The sequence below is a fragment of the Pyrus communis genome, chromosome 5 (genome assembly GCF_963583255.1).
Source record: "Pyrus communis chromosome 5, drPyrComm1.1, whole genome shotgun sequence".
In the NCBI taxonomy this organism is placed as follows: Eukaryota; Viridiplantae; Streptophyta; class Magnoliopsida; order Rosales; family Rosaceae; genus Pyrus; species Pyrus communis.
The window spans coordinates 2,820,605-2,837,148 of NC_084807.1; the positions used below are offsets into that span (position 1 = coordinate 2,820,605).

The 16,544-nt window shown below is 35.7% G+C and overlaps 2 protein-coding genes across 3 annotated transcripts; both read left to right on the forward strand.

The window, feature by feature from the left end:
• On the forward strand, positions 1 to 1,993 carry LOC137733789 (NADH dehydrogenase [ubiquinone] 1 alpha subcomplex subunit 6-like). The gene is made up of 2 exons (XM_068472974.1): positions 1 to 314; positions 1,593 to 1,993. The coding sequence occupies exons 1-2, from the start codon at positions 102 to 104 to the stop codon at positions 1,776 to 1,778; spliced, it is 399 nt and encodes a 132-aa protein (XP_068329075.1). The 5' UTR covers positions 1 to 101; the 3' UTR covers positions 1,779 to 1,993.
• Positions 1,994 to 6,308: 4,315 nt separating this feature from the next.
• LOC137735229 (transcription factor TGA2.2-like) lies at positions 6,309 to 13,581 on the forward strand. 2 transcript variants are annotated; one of them, XM_068474637.1, is made up of 9 exons: positions 6,309 to 6,491; positions 6,595 to 6,808; positions 6,992 to 7,069; positions 7,147 to 7,206; positions 8,957 to 9,034; positions 9,161 to 9,212; positions 11,599 to 11,870; positions 12,281 to 12,529; positions 13,098 to 13,581. In XM_068474637.1, exons 2-9 carry the CDS (start codon positions 6,743 to 6,745, stop codon positions 13,242 to 13,244), a joined length of 1,002 nt encoding a protein of 333 aa, XP_068330738.1. In that variant the 5' UTR covers positions 6,309 to 6,491; positions 6,595 to 6,742; the 3' UTR covers positions 13,245 to 13,581. The 2 variants fall into 2 exon arrangements, with proteins under 2 accessions (XP_068330738.1, XP_068330739.1); XM_068474638.1 differs by having other exon boundaries at positions 6,309 to 6,483.
• The last annotated feature ends 2,963 nt before the right edge of the window (positions 13,582 to 16,544 follow it).

Below are 16,544 nucleotides of genomic sequence, written 5' to 3' on the forward strand. Positions count from 1 at the left end.
AGACCAGAATTGGGCGAGTGACAAGTTAACATAGCCATTGGGGCGAGTAGAGCGAGGCGGAAGAACTCAGTGAGTCGAGTTTTGAGTTTTCGGAGGAAGAAATGTCGTTTATTCAGCGGGCAGTGAAGGTGCCACCGAACTCGGCGTCTCTGGACGAAGCCAGGCACCGAGTCTTCGACTTCTTCAGGGCCGCCTGCAGATCCATCCCCACCATCATGGACATCTACAACCTCGACGACGTCGTTGCGCCCTCTCACCTCCGCTCCGCCGTCGCCTCCGAGATCCGCAAGAACGCCTCCGTCACTAACCCTAAGGTCCCCTTCTCCCTCTCTCTATATCTTCAAATTATACGATACGCTGCCGTTTTAATCATCTGAAATTTCGAACAAGGAGTAAAATGTCTGGAATTTCATATTTCGCCGACGATAAACCTTCATTTTGCAATCAAATTGGGGATTTTTGAATACAGTACAGTCTTCCAATCTTGTATTTGGTATTGAATTTTTCTGCTTAGTATTTACATAAATTTGGGCAGAAGGTCAAGGATCGCGTCGAATAGGACTGATTTTAGATGCTGCATTTTCTGTTGGTGTCAAAATTTCCACGTAGAAGTAGCTGAGCTTTTCGGAAATAGTGGTTAATCGAAAAATCTTAACATGGTATCGGAGCAGAAGATGCAAGCTCGAACCTTTGCGAAACTTTCATATTCATGTTAAGTTTCACTTTGTTGGGATCTATAGTGGTAATGGGAGGTCACACATTGAGGACTTTAGAAGATGCAAGCTCGAACCTTTGTAAAACTTCCACATTTATATTAAGTTTCACTGTTTTGGGCTCGATAGTGGTAGTGGAGGGAGCACGTTGAGGACATTATCGGAGTATAACTGGGATACTAGTTAACTTACATCCTAAACAAGGGAGAATCATTTTGAATATATGTTGTCCTACGTCCTAACATCTTAAATCTTTTAATTTGTGGGGATATTGGAACTGAAAACATATAATGGTTAGATTTCTTTTCGGGATTCAATATGGTAAGGATTTCTCATTTTTAGCAGCAATCAATTTATGTGATCTGTTGTAATATAAGCAGGAATTTGTGGGTAAACCCCACACATTGGATTGCAATACACATGTATAGGTAATTAGGCTTTGAAAATTTGTGAAGATAAATCCTTTCTGTAACTTTTTTTCAGCTATTCCTTCTTGCGGTTAAGTTATCATTTGTGTGGTGTTTTGTTTCTCTGTAGCAAACTTCACACAGTTTGCATCTCTATATGTTTGTGGAAATGATTATATTAGGCTAAAAACAAAGCTTTCATTGAGTGAAACAATTGAATGAAATCAGTCATTCGTGTGATGCACTTTGACATTGCTCGGTAATATGCAAATTATATGTGTTGAATAAATTGCGAAGAATTTCTAGTGAGTTGGTTGTATATCAAGTTGTGTCTATTAGGTACGAAATCAGAATTGTGGAAGGTATAACCAGGAATTTCATTACTATATACCTACTTGCTGACACGCTTCATGTTAATTTGATTTTGACTTGTAAAAACAAGTCTCATTTTGTGGATGGTATGGAAATGCAGGTCATCGATATGCTGCTCTTCAAGGCAATGGAAGAGTTGAATAACATCACCGAGCATGCAAAGCAGCGACACCACATCATTGGCCAGTACGTGGTTGGTCACCAAGGGCTTGTGCAGGATTTGGGCACCAAAGATCAGGGGGCCTCTGCTTTTCTCAAAGATTTTTATAAGAGCAATTATTTTTGAATCTCCGCTGTTCCCTGGATTGTGCTTCCGTGGGACTTTGGTTTCAGGGCTGTTAAATAAAGGTGTACTTGACAATTTTTTTGCATCTTTCTGTTGGATATAGATTGTTAAGGTCATGGTTCATACCTCAATTGCTGTTGTTTAAGAAGTCATTAATGTTTTGACAAATGAAGAAACAAGATACAGTTATGTCATTGGATGAGCATTGTAGCTTATTGTTCTGTTGTTTATTTTTTATGCTGTGAGGTTCTTTTGAGAGCATTTCTCCAAGTTTATAATCTTTTCTGCATGCCTTATTTGTTGGGAGGTTTCCCCTTTTTTTCCAGCCAAACATTTTGATAAGAAACTTATACAATGTACTCGAATCGAATTGAATTTAAGAGTCTCGTTATCTTAGTCACCTGGTGATCAAGGATTAATGGTTTAGGTGAATTTGCGACTCCCATTCATATGGTCATGCAATTTTGAATTGATATCAAGAATTTGAGACTATGACACTAAGAGCGCATGTATTCTTCACCTTTTGATATCAAAATTAACAATGGGTGATTGTGCATTTTTTGGTTGTCAAGTAACTCAGAGAGCATTTCTATATATATATATATATATATATATATATATATATATATATATATATATATATATATATATATTTTTTTTTTTACAAACAATGTTATCTACACTAAGGTGATGAAGGAGTGAGCTAAGCTTTACAATGAGCTAGCAATAATGTGGTTCAAGTTCGTCTTTGGTAAGAATCGAACCTAAGACTCTTATTTTACAAGAGGAATATCACTAAACCGTAGTACTAAGTAGCAAATATTATACTACATAAATTTTGCCTATTGATTTTCTTTTATTCATTCGATCTGACGGCCGAACATTGAGAGGTGTGTGAGAAGTAAAAATGGGTGTAGATAGCACTACCCTAAATTACATTATACTCCCTTAAGTTTGGGTACAATTGCAACCTCATATAGCTTTTAAAACATTTAGCTATTATTTTATTTCAATTTCATACAACCGGTAGAAAATTCTGAAATAATCTGTGAAGCTATTATTTTATTTTTGTTAGTTTCTTCGTTATTTGCCTATGTAAACGTCCTGTTATATGCTTCTCTCGGAAAACATTTAAGTGTTTTTTCAAGATTTATTTAAACTTTTACTAAAGATAAGTTCTAAAATTATTTTAAAAAACGATTTTACTTATTTTAAAAGTATTTATAAATAAGCCATATACCACAACAATATTTTGTGCATCTCGGTTGGAGTGAGGATCCTCGTCGGATTCTCTTTGTGAGGATCTCCGACAGGGATCTCGAGGATCCTCAAATCATATTTGTTTATCGTATATCGTGCGGTTATAAATCATTGTATATTTTTTTATTTAAAATTAAATATAAAAAGTATCTGACAAAAATTAACAATATTATATACAATAAATGGATATAATTAAAAAATCTTCAAAATCCCCACAAAAAAAAATCCGATGAGATGTCTTTCGGATGGGCTCAACTGGTGCGTTATCAGCGAAGATTTGGCTGTACTGAAACTGACACGGATTTCAGGGAAAGCAAATAAACAAATCAACAGAAAATGTCAAACCAATCAACTTTAGAAAGAAAAAATAAATCAATTAAAAATTTATTTAATTGACCTGGGGAATGTACCCATTTTTTTATTTATTTACTTTTTAATTTTTCTTACAGAAGAAGACGTCTAGAGATTGCGGCAAGTATTCAAACGTAACGTATGCAAAGTTCCTTTTTTTTTTTTTTTTTTTTTTTTTTTTTTTTTTTGCCCCTTTCTTTCTTTCTTTTGGAAACTACGTATGCAAAGCTCTTCCTGTAACGTTTTCCATCGTCATCAATGCAAATACCAAGTGGGTTTGGTTCACATATTTTTGTGGTTTTTTTTTGTTTTTGCTCAAATATTTTTGCGATATTTGTTGGTGAATATTGAATAATAGACTTTTCACAATCATAGTTTAATGAAAGTGTCACATTCTTGGTTGTTTTTCTTATATATCGAAATAAAAGTGAGATTCAAATTGAGAGATTTATCAAAATTTTGATATTGAAAATAAAAGTAACGATATCCAATATCACTCAATGCATCTTTGCTCATCTCGTAAAGTATGAGTCATGCTTAACATTTTGAATTGTTGTTACAATAGTTTAAATTTTGAAATTCATGTCTAAATTAATTAAACAAAACTAATCTAATGGTCATTAATGAGTGTGAGTGTTATCCCCACTTTTCCGGATTGATGATGCTAGGGATATATACTTTGAGCCTTAGATGATTTGTACTATATAATTTTTTTTAATAAATGATATTATTTACATTAAAGAAAAGGAGGCGGGTTTAGCCTCACAATGAGTTAGCAATAATGTGGTTCAAATTCACTTTTTGCAAGAATTGAGCATAAGACCTATCACTTACAAGTGAAGAGGAATACCACTGGACCGTAGTACTAAGTGGCATCACAATAGATTTTAATATATGAGTTTTGAGTTAAGGGGAAGCCTGTCACATCCCGGCCCGGGCCCCCACCACAACCCGGGCTCGACTCCACTGTAGCACGATATTGTCCGCTTTGGGCCCCGACCACGCCCTCACAGTTTTGTTTCTGGGAATTCACACGAGAACTTTCCAGTGGGTCACACATTCTGGGATTGCTCTCGCGCGATACTCACTTAACTTCGGAGTTCCTACGGAACCCAAAACCAATGAACTCCCAAAAGGCCTCGTGTTAGGTAGAGATGAGAATATACATATAAGGCTTATAGGATCCACTTCCCTGGACGATGTGAGATGTTACAAAGCCATTATTAGTACTTTCTAATAATTCACTTGACACTCATTTCTACTTTATTTTGTCGTAAAAAAAAAAAAAAAAAAAAAAAGAAGAAGCCAGATAATTATTTTAAAGTGCTAATATACAAGTTTTGAGTTGTGAGAAACTATTATTGATGCTTGTTAAAAAGTCATTGATGACTCTTTTCTACTTACATTTTTCCGTGAAACAATGCAAGATATTACTTTAAAAGTAACCACGAGTTGGTGGCCCAGTGATAAATGGCGGATTTCGAGACTTCCTTCAAATTAAGAATTGGAGGTCTTGGGTTCTAAACCCAATGCTAGTGTGGAAGCTAGACTTGTGGCCAGGGGGAGGCTGAAATGTCTCTGTGAGTGTTCCCGGGCCCCGAAAGGGGGTGAATAACCATGACTTGCCACCAGTTGTCCCCTTAAAAAAATTACTTTAAAGTAGTAACAATAATTCCCAATGATCAATATGGATACCTTATATAGAAAACCCTAACTGCTATCTCATTCTCCCTATCAAAGCTCTAGATCTAAAAGATTCATAACCGCCGACCCCTTGCTTTGTCTTGGGGTATATGCAATCCCTATCTCCATCTTGATAGCCTTCATCCTTCCTCTGTTCATGGATTTCCCTAGATTTGTTTTTCGGTTTAGTATTTCTGTCACGAAGTGCCTTTTTAGTACGATTATTTGTGAGTGTATTTTGGTGAGTATTTTCTGTGTTGGTATGTCTTCAACTTCTTCTAGGTCTACCTTGCTGTTTATGGTAGCTTCGTTAATGTTATTAAGCAAAAAACATGTTTGGATAGACACTAGTTGGTTCATTGTTAGTTTTATTCAGAGCTCGACGCTGCTTGTTGTCAAAAAGTATCCTCATGTTTATTATATTGCAATTTTTGTGTGTGAAATTTCTCAGATGCCAATTCGTGAAGTATTTGACTTTTACATCAGGTATGAAGTTTATTTGGTTTTGCTTATCTCAGTCCTTTGAGTTTTGGTGTCAATGATTTCAAGATTTGGATGTGTTTCCATGCTTATTCTTGTACATATCTCGTTCCTCCCAAATTTACCACTATGGTGACTATTAATTTGGCCAAATCAACATTTTATGTTTTGTTGAAATCTTTTTAAATTGGGGATCTCTTGGATGTTATTCAAAATGTCTTCTTTAATATGTGCATTAGTTCTTAATTAATTTTTTTTATAATAAATTGTATGAAGATTTTGGTGACTATTTGTCAAAATTGTAGGGGAAATTATAAATACACAAATTTCTTAGGCTTTCAAACATTTTGTTTAATTATGTTCGTTGTTTTTAGTTGATTAATTAATTTGTTGGTTAGAAATGAAATAAACAAGTGTGAGAAATTATAAACGATGTACTCATAAAATTAAAAAAAAATGTATGATAAACTAAAATTATATGAAAATATCAGCTTCCATTTATAAATTGTCTAAATCAAAATATTGCTCAAATAAAAAAAATTCAATGTATTCCCTTTTGGAGAAATTGATCATTATATTTATAAAAATACTGACAAATTCAAGTACCAAATTAGGGGGTTCCCTTCTTAAAAGCACCCCCAAGAAAATTAATTTAAAAATATGTTTTTGGTTTTGCCATAATATATGAATTATTACTATAATTCTTCTCTTTTTTTTCCTTTTTTCTTTTTTGGCTCTCTGGGAAAGACCAAATTTTATTCTCCCTCAAGTGGAAAGTGGGTGGAGCCCCCCCAGTGTCTCTACTGAGTCAAAGTTTTTAGGACATGCGTTGTTGATGCAGCAGATACTGTGTTGAATTCAACCTCCATCACCCCAGAAGAGTAAAGTGGTGGCGGAGCAGTCGCTTCCTCCTCCTGATCGCCGCCGCAAGGTTTCAAAGTTAGCTCCTTTTCCCCTTCAATTTCGTTTCTACTTCGAGTAATGAAGTTTCCCTTTTGGGTTTTTCCTGAATTGAGTTTCTTTGTTTACTTTCTGGGTGTAGATTTTTTTCTCCTCTTTCTACGTTTTTGCTCATTTGGTCGATACCAAACAAGTTTCAGCCGCCATCAGAGGGTTGGAATCGCAAAAGGGTCATCCTTTTTGCTGGTTCTGTATCAAATAGTGGTATTGAGAAGTTGGCAGAATCCGCCATGGCTGATGGCAGTCCTAGGACTGATATCTCTACAGATGTGGATACAGATGATAAGAATCAAAGGGTACTCTCTCCCCCTCCCTCCCTCCTTCCTTCCCTCTCTCTCTCTCTCGCTCCCTCAAAGTTTTGGTAATACCAACTATTAAGAATCATTTTGTTATGCTTGAGGTCAATAGCCATTTTGCTGAGTTAGATGTTAACTAGTATTTGTTGCCCATCTGACATTTTGATCACTCTGTATGTGCAGTTTGACAGAGACCAATATGCCATTGCTCCTGTGGCTTCTGATTCCAGTGACAAATCGAAAGATCCAAAAGATCAGAAGGTGATGTATAGGAAATCGATGATATGTGAGTTGAATAGCAAGGGTAAGATGCTCATTTGTTTGATTGCATTTTGCAGACTCTTCGTAGGCTGGCTCAAAATCGTGAGGCTGCGAGAAAAAGTCGGCTGAGGAAGAAAGTAGGCCATATTTCACTTTCTTTAAGTTCGTTATCTTTATTCATTTGCTCAATTAAATTTCTGCTGCAGTATGCCTTGATATCTTTATAGCTTTACTTTTGTTAGTCCTAATGGCAGCGATGACTGCTCAAAAACATGGTTGCGATTTTAATGGAAATGGGATATTCAGAATATAAGTTCGATGGCAGCCCACATTTCCACCTATTTAGTATATTTATATCCTTAGTTGTTTGAGAAACAATAGGATAGACAATGGGTTACACAATAGTGCATGTCAGGTCTAATACGATAAGCCTATCAGCTACTCCTCGTCCTAGCTTTGTTGTTAACCAAAGTCAGCTGATGGTGATAGAAAAGTCTGATAATTTTGATGCTCATGTGGATTTTTCATTTTCCTACCTATTTGTCTATTTTTGTTGGTTTCCTTTTCTGGCATGATTTCCTAACATTTTAGTGTAACGTTATAAATTTTAATTCAATTTTTTTCATAATGAGCACTTTTTGAGATTGTGGATTTCAACTTTTCTTACAACTGGTCACCATTTCTTCATTTTCCTTGTTTACGTTTCCTGGTTAAAAGTCTTTGCTCCACACATCTTTAAAGCTTTGCTTTCTTCTACTCGTTTTATTTCAATAAGTAATCAGGAGCTGAATGCGGAACTAAGTTCTGGAAAACGGGTTCTGGCGTACATTACTATAAACTATAGCTGCGAGCAAAGATAAGCTTAACCTGGCCTAGCCTATCTAATCTGTTACAGTTCTAGTGACTTTAATTCATCATAGCCTAACAGCATACTCCAAAGTTTAACCTCATCTAGGAAAAGCTTGTTGGTTTAAAGCTCAACTTCTAGTTTACAGTGCACATGTGCAACAATTCAAATATGGAATTCAAGGGATCAAATAGGAAATGATACTCTAAATCATAGAACTATAATGAAATACACGATAAACCAACATTGGTCAAATTGCAGATTACACGCAGTTGATTGGCTCAAAGCACATCTTTGTATGCATGTTACAGTTGATGTAATTCAAGGGGTTTGGTACTATCATTTCCCATTTGAGTGTAGTAGGATCCCTAACTCTCATTTCACCTTGATATATTGTTAACATTAGTTTCTCTCTTGTCCTGCGAATGCCAAAAGGTCTTCTTAAGTAGTACTTTCAGCTTGGTACTGCCACAGGTGGACCACCTTCCTACTTTTTTTTGGGGGGCAAAACCACTTTCATACTTGATCTGTCTCTTACAGCTAGAGCCTAGATCTGTTGGTATATTTCGATTGTGAGATTTTCTTAAGCTGGGATTTTAGGTCTGGCCTGGGAATCGGTAAGCCCAGGTCTGTCCTGGATCCCCTGCTAACAAAATTGTTGTGTGGTTTGAGCTTGGATGCTAGATGAGCAATTATTACCCCTTAACCATTCAAAGGAATGCTACAATGTAGGTGTGATAAGTAGTCAATGGATAATGAGTCAATGTCTGGCATTCTGCTTGTTATATATTTATTTTTGTGAGAGTGGAAGCTTTTTCACTGGATCTCCTGTTTTAGGTTGCCTTTTCTGAAAATTTTTTGTTACTTTATCCTCTCGTAAGCATAGTTTCTCTTATTAAAAAATTGTAAAATGAAAAACGAAAAAAAGAAGGAAATGCATAGATCTGCATATTTATGTTTGGTCAGTAAGCCATTATGACATTGCATGCCCAGTTTTTTGTAAGTCTTAAATGAGTTGTATCTATTCTTGTTTACTGCAGGCATATGTTCAGCAGCTGGAGAGTAGTCGTCTGAAGTTGACTCAACTAGAGCAAGAGCTCCAGCGAGCCAGACAGCAGGTTAAAGCAATTATTTCTGTACTATTGTAAAATCTAATGCATTCAGAGCCTTAGATTCTCTGTAGATGACCTCTATGTTGGGTTTAATCTTGCATCTTTCCGAAAGTTATTTTGTTATTTTTTCAGGGAATCTTCATTTCTAACTCAGGAGATGCTGCCCATTCAAATAGTGGAAATGGTATTCCTTCTTTCCTTAGGTTTTAATTTTGAAAATTATCATTGAAGTAAGGGAGACCAGCTCCTGGTAATTGTGGGATAAACTGTCGATCAATTTAAATTTGTAGTCAAATTGACATGATTTTGAATCAATGGTTCCTTGATACCTATTTGTATGAAACAATTATACTCAGGAGAAAGATTGTGTTGATATGCTATATGCCATGAGTAGCTCACCCACATGATAATGTTCTAGTGGAAATAAGGAAGGAAACTACCTCTTCCCTCTCTCTGTCTCTCTCTGATCCACATGATAATGTTCTTGTGGAAATAGAGGAAAGGAAACTACCTCTCTCTCTCTCTCTCGGTTGTAATTGTCTGTGTACAGTATCGAGGTCAAATTGGTTGAGGAGTTGATGACGAAGAGACTCTCTCTCTCTCTCTCTCTCTCTCTCTATATATATATATATATATATATATCAGTTGTCATTGTCGACAAACACAATCAGGAGATTTTGGTAGCAATTTTTAGGGGCATTCTTGAATGTTTGCGTCCGGTACAGAGGTTGAATTGGTTAAGGAGTTGTTGATGATGAAGAGTGGCATGCTTGATTCGGTGTATTGGATTAATGGTAGTTATTTATGCTGGTTGCATCAGTGAACATGGACTGAGTGTATTAATGCAGTACATGGCCCTGGTATAGTGCCTGACAGGCTGACAGTGATACTCGTCTGTTGTAGTAGTTAGCGACAAGGTTGTTTTAGATACGCTGGTGGGAGGTTCCTGATTTCCCCACTGATAAGCTCTGGAATCTAATAGCAATCAGATTTTTATTCTTGGCAGATCATATATCTGTCTAAGTTTTCAGGGAAAGAACCAAACCGACAACATTATATTGTTTGATTTAAATCCATCCAATATTTTTTTTCAGGGTTATTCTTCTTTTCTTCTAGAGTGAAATTTGTTGTGGGTAAGTTCACCAAACAAAAAATATTTGTTGTGGGCAATGGAAATGAAGTCAGATTTTGGAAAGACATTTGGGAGCGTTTACTGTCTTTCCAATCCTTATTTTATAACTTCTGCCAGGTTTCTTTCAACTGCAACATATTTCTCTTCTTTTTCTTCAGTCGGCATTATCTATTGTGATTTAAAATTCTGAAGAAATTTGGGTGAGAGAGGTCCACAAATGTACTGCATTGTCTTCTTCTCTAAACAGTGTCTCCTTGCATCCAAATCACTTTAATGAAAGGCCATGGTCGGTTACTCATTTAGTAGCTTTTGTAGTAAATCTTTTTTTTTCTTTCTGTAAATTGGTCAACAATCAACCAGATCCTCCCCTAAGTCATTTAAGTTGATATGGAAGGCTGATGACCCAGCAAAGGTGCAAACTTGCACATGGCTGCTGGTAAATGAGAGAATAGATATTTATTACAGGATCCAAAGAGGGCCCTAGATTACTGATCGCCATGTTAAATTGTGTTATATGAATGCAAGGGAAGAAGACTGACCACATTTTTGTTCATTTTCTTTTTACTAGGCATATCTGAGAGGCGTTAAAAATGGTGTGAGTGTGTCTGAGACGCTGTTTTCATTTATGTCAGGGAGGTTGTTTTAGTTGAGGGGCTAGCAAATGATGCTCACCCCTTGGAGATATGCTGTTTTGGCTCTTATGTGGAATGTTTGGCTGGAAGAGATAGGAGGTTCTTTAAGGACAATGAGGAGGATGCAAAGTTACTTTGGGATTAATTAGATTTAAGTTTCTATGGCGTTGTTGAGAAAGTATTTTAAAAAGCTTCCCTTGTACTGTAATTATTTTTATCGAGGTGCTTTATAATTGATAATTTTATGTCATCATGTTTCAGATGGTTACATTAGATTCTTCCGTTTGATCTGACTGCAAACTCCTCCAGTACTTATAAAGTTACTGTAAACTGCTCCCCACTTTCTTCTCTGCAGTTCCTTCATCACCATCTTTTAGTTTCAAAGATATAACTTTTCCACTTGCATGAGAGAAGCAAATCCTCACATGCATGAAAGGGTAGTATTCCAGTTTACGAGCTCTAGATTTTGGTGATTTGGTCTTAAGAAAGTTAAGGAAAATAATGGTAATGTTATGATCGTAAACGTATTCCATGGATGAAATTTACTTATCTATTTTTCAGATACTTTTGAAGTAGAATACGGAATTCTTTCAGTTGCATCCAGCAGTATTAAAGTTGGTGTGATTGACATATGTTCTGTTTAAATTTTTCAAAATAGGCATTTTTGGTGCAAATATGTTTATTTGCATGCAGACAGGCTTAGGAAAAAAGTTAAAGTTTTATCTTGTTATTTAATTTGGTCCTCTTCTCTTAATTTAGTTCCAGTGGATGAGGTAGGTTATCTTGTTCACTGTATCTCCTTGCAGGGGCCATGACATTCAATGTAGAATATGGACGGTGGCTGGAAGAGCAGAATCGGCAAATTAATGAACTGAGATCAGCAGTAAACTCTCATGCAAGTGATGCAGAGCTTCGTATTATTGTAGATGGAATCTTGGCGCACTATGATGAGATCTTTAAGCTGAAGGGCACAGCAGCTAAAGCCGATGTATTCCATTTGTTGTCTGGTATGTGGAAAACACCTGCTGAGAGGTGTTTCTTGTGGCTTGGAGGTTTTCGTTCATCTGAGCTCTTGAAGGTGAAGCAACTTATCATTTCTTGATGTCATATAGGGCAGATTCATAAGGCTCTAGTTGAAGACATCATTTCTACCCATTTTTCGGGTTTCAGATTTCTTTCTTGAATACTAATCTGTCACTCATATAAGAGATGGAAGAAATTGACCAAATCACCAAAATAAGAGATGGAATACCCATTTTCCTTAACTTTCAAGAAATCATCTCTTGAGGAAAATGGAAGAAAGTTAAGGAAAATGGGTATTCCATCTCTTAAGGAAAAATCATCTCCTTGGGTTTTGTCAAATCATGCTCTGCCCATTTCCTCGATCATTTTTTTTCTTTTATACCTAGGATCATGAATTTGTTTTCTATATGACGTTTTTGGTCTTAATCCCTTTGATAAAATTAAAATGAATGAGTTTATGTGCAGCTTCTTGTTACTCAGTTGGAGCCTCTGACGGAGCAGCAGTTGGTTGGGATTAACAACTTGCAGCAGTCCTCCCAACAGGCAGAAGATGCGTTATCCCAAGGGATGGATGCATTGCAACAATCTTTAGCTGAGACCTTGTCCAGTGGATCTCTTGGCTCCTCAGGTAACTCAGGAAATGTAGCTAACTACATGGGTCAAATGGCCATGGCAATGGGAAAGCTTGGGACCCTTGAGGGGTTTATCCGTCAGGTAATGCATTATAGTGCTTTATCGTTTATTCGTTTGTGTAGTCTGTACTGTAGCATCACACGTATAGTAATCATCCTTGCGAAACTGTACATCAAAGAATAAAATGGGACAAAAGCCAATTACCCCATTGCCCGATCCCGCCTCTCAACTTCTTTCTGAAATGTGAGGGTGCTAAAACAGTTTGATATTTAGTTGGATCTCTGAAATATGTATCATTTGAAATGTACATGGCTATCATTTTTATTCTACAAGCTAATGCGATTGGGGTTTATGAAGAATTTTTTTAGATTATCCACCAACCTGCCAAAACCTCTTTTGTCATTGTTTCGGACTGTGTTACGAGTGTAATACTGTAGGCATGAATTTGTTTTAACACACCTAAATGTTTATTTGGTAAAATATGCTATTCTTTTACAAAATTCGATATACTCATGAGGCCTAGCCAAAAAGGAAAGAGCATGAAAGATAACAAAATCTTAATATTCATTTTTCCTGTTTTTCGTGTATGCACCTTCTTGTTCTTATAACTTTTGAAGTGCCTAATCTGTTCATTGGCTAATAATATCAGGCTGACAATTTGCGGCAACAAACACTGCAACAAATGCACCGTATCTTGACAACCCGCCAGTCAGCTCGTGCACTTTTGGCTATACATGATTATTTCTCACGGCTACGTGCTCTGAGTTCTCTCTGGCTTGCCCGCCCAAGAGAGTGAAATGTTCCCAAACTGCTTGGTAAAGTTGTGGCCTGCAAGGCATCTGAATAGCAATTGACTTTCTCTAGTACAGCACCGGGATTACTGGGTTCTCATTACAAATCTTCTGTTATCGATTGTTCCTGATGCTGTAGCTGTAGAAATTGTATCGTTAGCGCTAATTCTGTAATTCTGTAATTTTCTACCCGCATTCTAGTCATCGTAGGGTCTCCTGTAATGCTTATTACTGTTAATATTTATAGGATTATGGTGTTTATGTAATTGTAATTTGTGACCGAGTTTTCGAAATGAATTTTGGATTATGAAATGCATGATGGTTTTGGCTGCTACTTCACATCAAACATGAAGGTTTTTGACATTCCAGTTCTCTGCTATTTACAGCAATTGATTGTAAAGAACATGGCCCTGTGGCTCAGTTATTCTCGCTCCGCAGGGGCAGAAGTTTTCCACGGTTATCTGTCAACTAGTTTTGTGTAACGATCCTGGATAGGCGAGATCGTTGTTGGAAACATGGGTGCAAGGAAACGAGCACATTATCTGCTGACCCTCTAACCAACATCTGCAAAGTAGGCTAGTTTATGTGATTTCTTGTTTTGATGTATGTTGCTAGATTTTGCATATTGATTTTTTCTGTACAATAGATAATGGGGGATGGAACCGGACCCTAGAACCTAAAGTGCATGGATTAACGCTCTTAACCATCTTAGAACCTCAAGTGCAGAGATTAACGCTCTTAGCCGCTCGACTCACAAGCTCCTTATAAACGCAGGTTACATTTTCATGGAAATACACGTAGGTACATTGTTTATGAGTCTAAGTACATTGTATATACATTTGATGTACCTCCGTACCAAAACAAAAGGGACCACAGTCGGTCGAAATCTGATTTGACATGTCGGTATGCTAAAAATTTTGTTTTCTAGAGGATGCAGATGCACTGTTTTTGCACGGTAATCAGCGTAGCACGTCACGGCTGGAATCCAGCCGATGTCTCTTAGTTGCACAAGAGATTAATTCAATTTCTTTTGTGTAGTGTTTTTCACACATTTATTTTTAATTCTCACATACTTCTTTTAATTTCGGCTATCAAAGCGAATGAATCGAAAAAAATTAATGAATAAAAATTAACAAGAATATGTGAGGTAAAAATTGGTGTATAAATAGTATTTTCCTTTCTTCTCTATTCTCCACTCTATTGTTTTTGGCCCAAGAGACGATGCATTAAAAGGGGCTTTAACGAAGAGCTTCCGATACTATTCATTTTAATGAAAAATCACATTTTTACACTAAAAATTCAATCCTGATACTATTCACTTTACTCTTTATTTTGTCCTTATCATTAAAACTCAAAATTTTCAAACCATTTTCTTTAATTTTCCTTACATTAAACAAGGGTAGACATAATAAATTAGTATTGAACTATTCTTAAGATTCTAAATTAAATTTATACTTACAAGTACAAATGAATATTAGAATACAGTACTAAATTTTTTTGTCTTTTCATTGTTGAAAATAATAATAGTTTTACAATTTTTTTGACGAAAACAAGGTCTAGTTACAATGTTACATACCATTCAGTAGTACATATTTTATATAAGATCTAACTGCTTTAAAGATTCTTTATATCTTCATGTGTAAAAATTAACTGTCACTTTTTCGAACGACTCAATACTATGTAGTAAGACTAGGAAAAATTGTAAAATTTATTTAGAAACAATTCACCATTTTAAGTATATTTGGTGTTAGTGTGATTGGGATCAGAATAACCACCACGAGGTGGCTTAGTAGTTAGGGATGATTTCTAGGCTCGTATTTTACATGACACGTTTTGAGTTCAATTCTTAACACTAGTAAATCGCACAATAATGGTTAAAAGAGACTGAAATGTCTTTGTGAATCTTTTTGACCTTCAAAAAATAAATTGTAGTGATCATCAAGTAGTCCTTTTTTTTTTTTTTTAAAGGAAAAAAAATTAAAAAAGGAGTATTGAATACATAAATGGATAGGTGGTTGACGCTTGACAGTTGACGCTTGACGCTGAACTTGGGAGATAACTTGCACAACGACGCAACTTTCTCGAAGGTCAAGCCTAACCCAAAGGATGTTCATCCAAAGCCAAAACCATTTCATTTCTAAAAGTCAGCATCATGTGCACAATCAAATTTTATTAATGTGTTTCTTTTATTTATTTAGGAAATGAAATATTTCAGTCAAAAGAATGGGATTAAGTTAGGTCATATAATGTGTGAGATTTGAAATCTAGTTCAACAAAAAGATTATAAGTTCTCGTTATTCTTGTGAATAAAATTTGGAATTTCTCATTTACATATGCCGGATACAACACTAATTAGTAACAAAATCATAAATCATGTACTAAAATTAATCACTTATCCATTTGAGATTGGCATAATTTTCACTAATTGTGAACTCATACTCTTGCTTTTGTATAAAAGGTTTTTCTAACCAAAATGATCCATGAGATTGACATAACTCGCACTTTGGTCCTTGACGATGTAAATCGATAAAATTGATCCTTGAGTTTGTCAGCTGTAAATTATTTTGGTCATTCCGTGAAAAACTTGCCAATGTCCTCGTTAAGTAGAGAGGTTACAACAACAATAACAACAACAACAACAAAGCTTTTTCCCACTAAGTGGGTTGGCTGTATGAATCATAGAATGTCATTGCGCTTGGTTCTGTGTCACATCTTCTGTTAGATCCAAGTACTCTAAGTCTTTTCTTAGAGTCTCTTCCAAAGTCTTCATAGGTCTTCCTCTACCCCCTTGGGCCCTGAACCTCTGTACCATAATCACATCTTCTAACTGAAGCATCAATAAGCCTTAAGTAGAGAGGTTAGTTTGACAAAAATACTCTTAGAAAGGTAATCACGTGGTCGTTCACGCGACAATTTAACAAGGACATTGGCATATTTTTTATGGAATGACCAAAATGATTTATTGTGTACAAACTTAGGAACCACTTCTATTGATATTTCTTGTCAAAAACCAAATTAAGTAGTTATGCCAATCTTAATGAAAATTTTTAAGTGATAAAAATCCAAGTAAAATAACAAAATTGACCCATAAAACTAAACAAAAAGTTGAACAAGATATAAAGAGAAATTTTTTAAATATACTATAAAAATTGTAGAAAGATCCAAAAAGAAACTTTTTAAATATATTAACAAAGTTCTAGAAAGGCACAAATAAACAGGCTTCTAGATAGTATTATGTTGGTAACGTAAGGTTTGATTATTTACAGTACAAAGGAGGATCCTCTTCTAATCCTAAGGTTTGATTA

What these genes read in the sequence shown, in the direction of transcription:
- LOC137733789 (XM_068472974.1), top strand. Translation starts at nt 102, where the DNA reads ATGTCGTTTATTCAGCGGGCAGTGAAGGTGCCACCGAACTCGGCGTCT. An exon ending in CCTCCGTCACTAACCCTAAG is followed by an intron (nt 315 to 1,592) that starts GTCCCCTTCTCC and finishes ATGGAAATGCAG; the next exon opens with GTCATCGATATGCTGCTCTT.
- LOC137735229 (XM_068474637.1), top strand. Translation starts at nt 6,743, where the DNA reads ATGGCTGATGGCAGTCCTAGGACTGATATCTCTACAGATGTGGATACA. An exon ending in CAGATGATAAGAATCAAAGG is followed by an intron (nt 6,809 to 6,991) that starts GTACTCTCTCCC and finishes CTGTATGTGCAG; the next exon opens with TTTGACAGAGACCAATATGC. An exon ending in GTTCATCTGAGCTCTTGAAG is followed by an intron (nt 11,871 to 12,280) that starts GTGAAGCAACTT and finishes GTTTATGTGCAG; the next exon opens with CTTCTTGTTACTCAGTTGGA.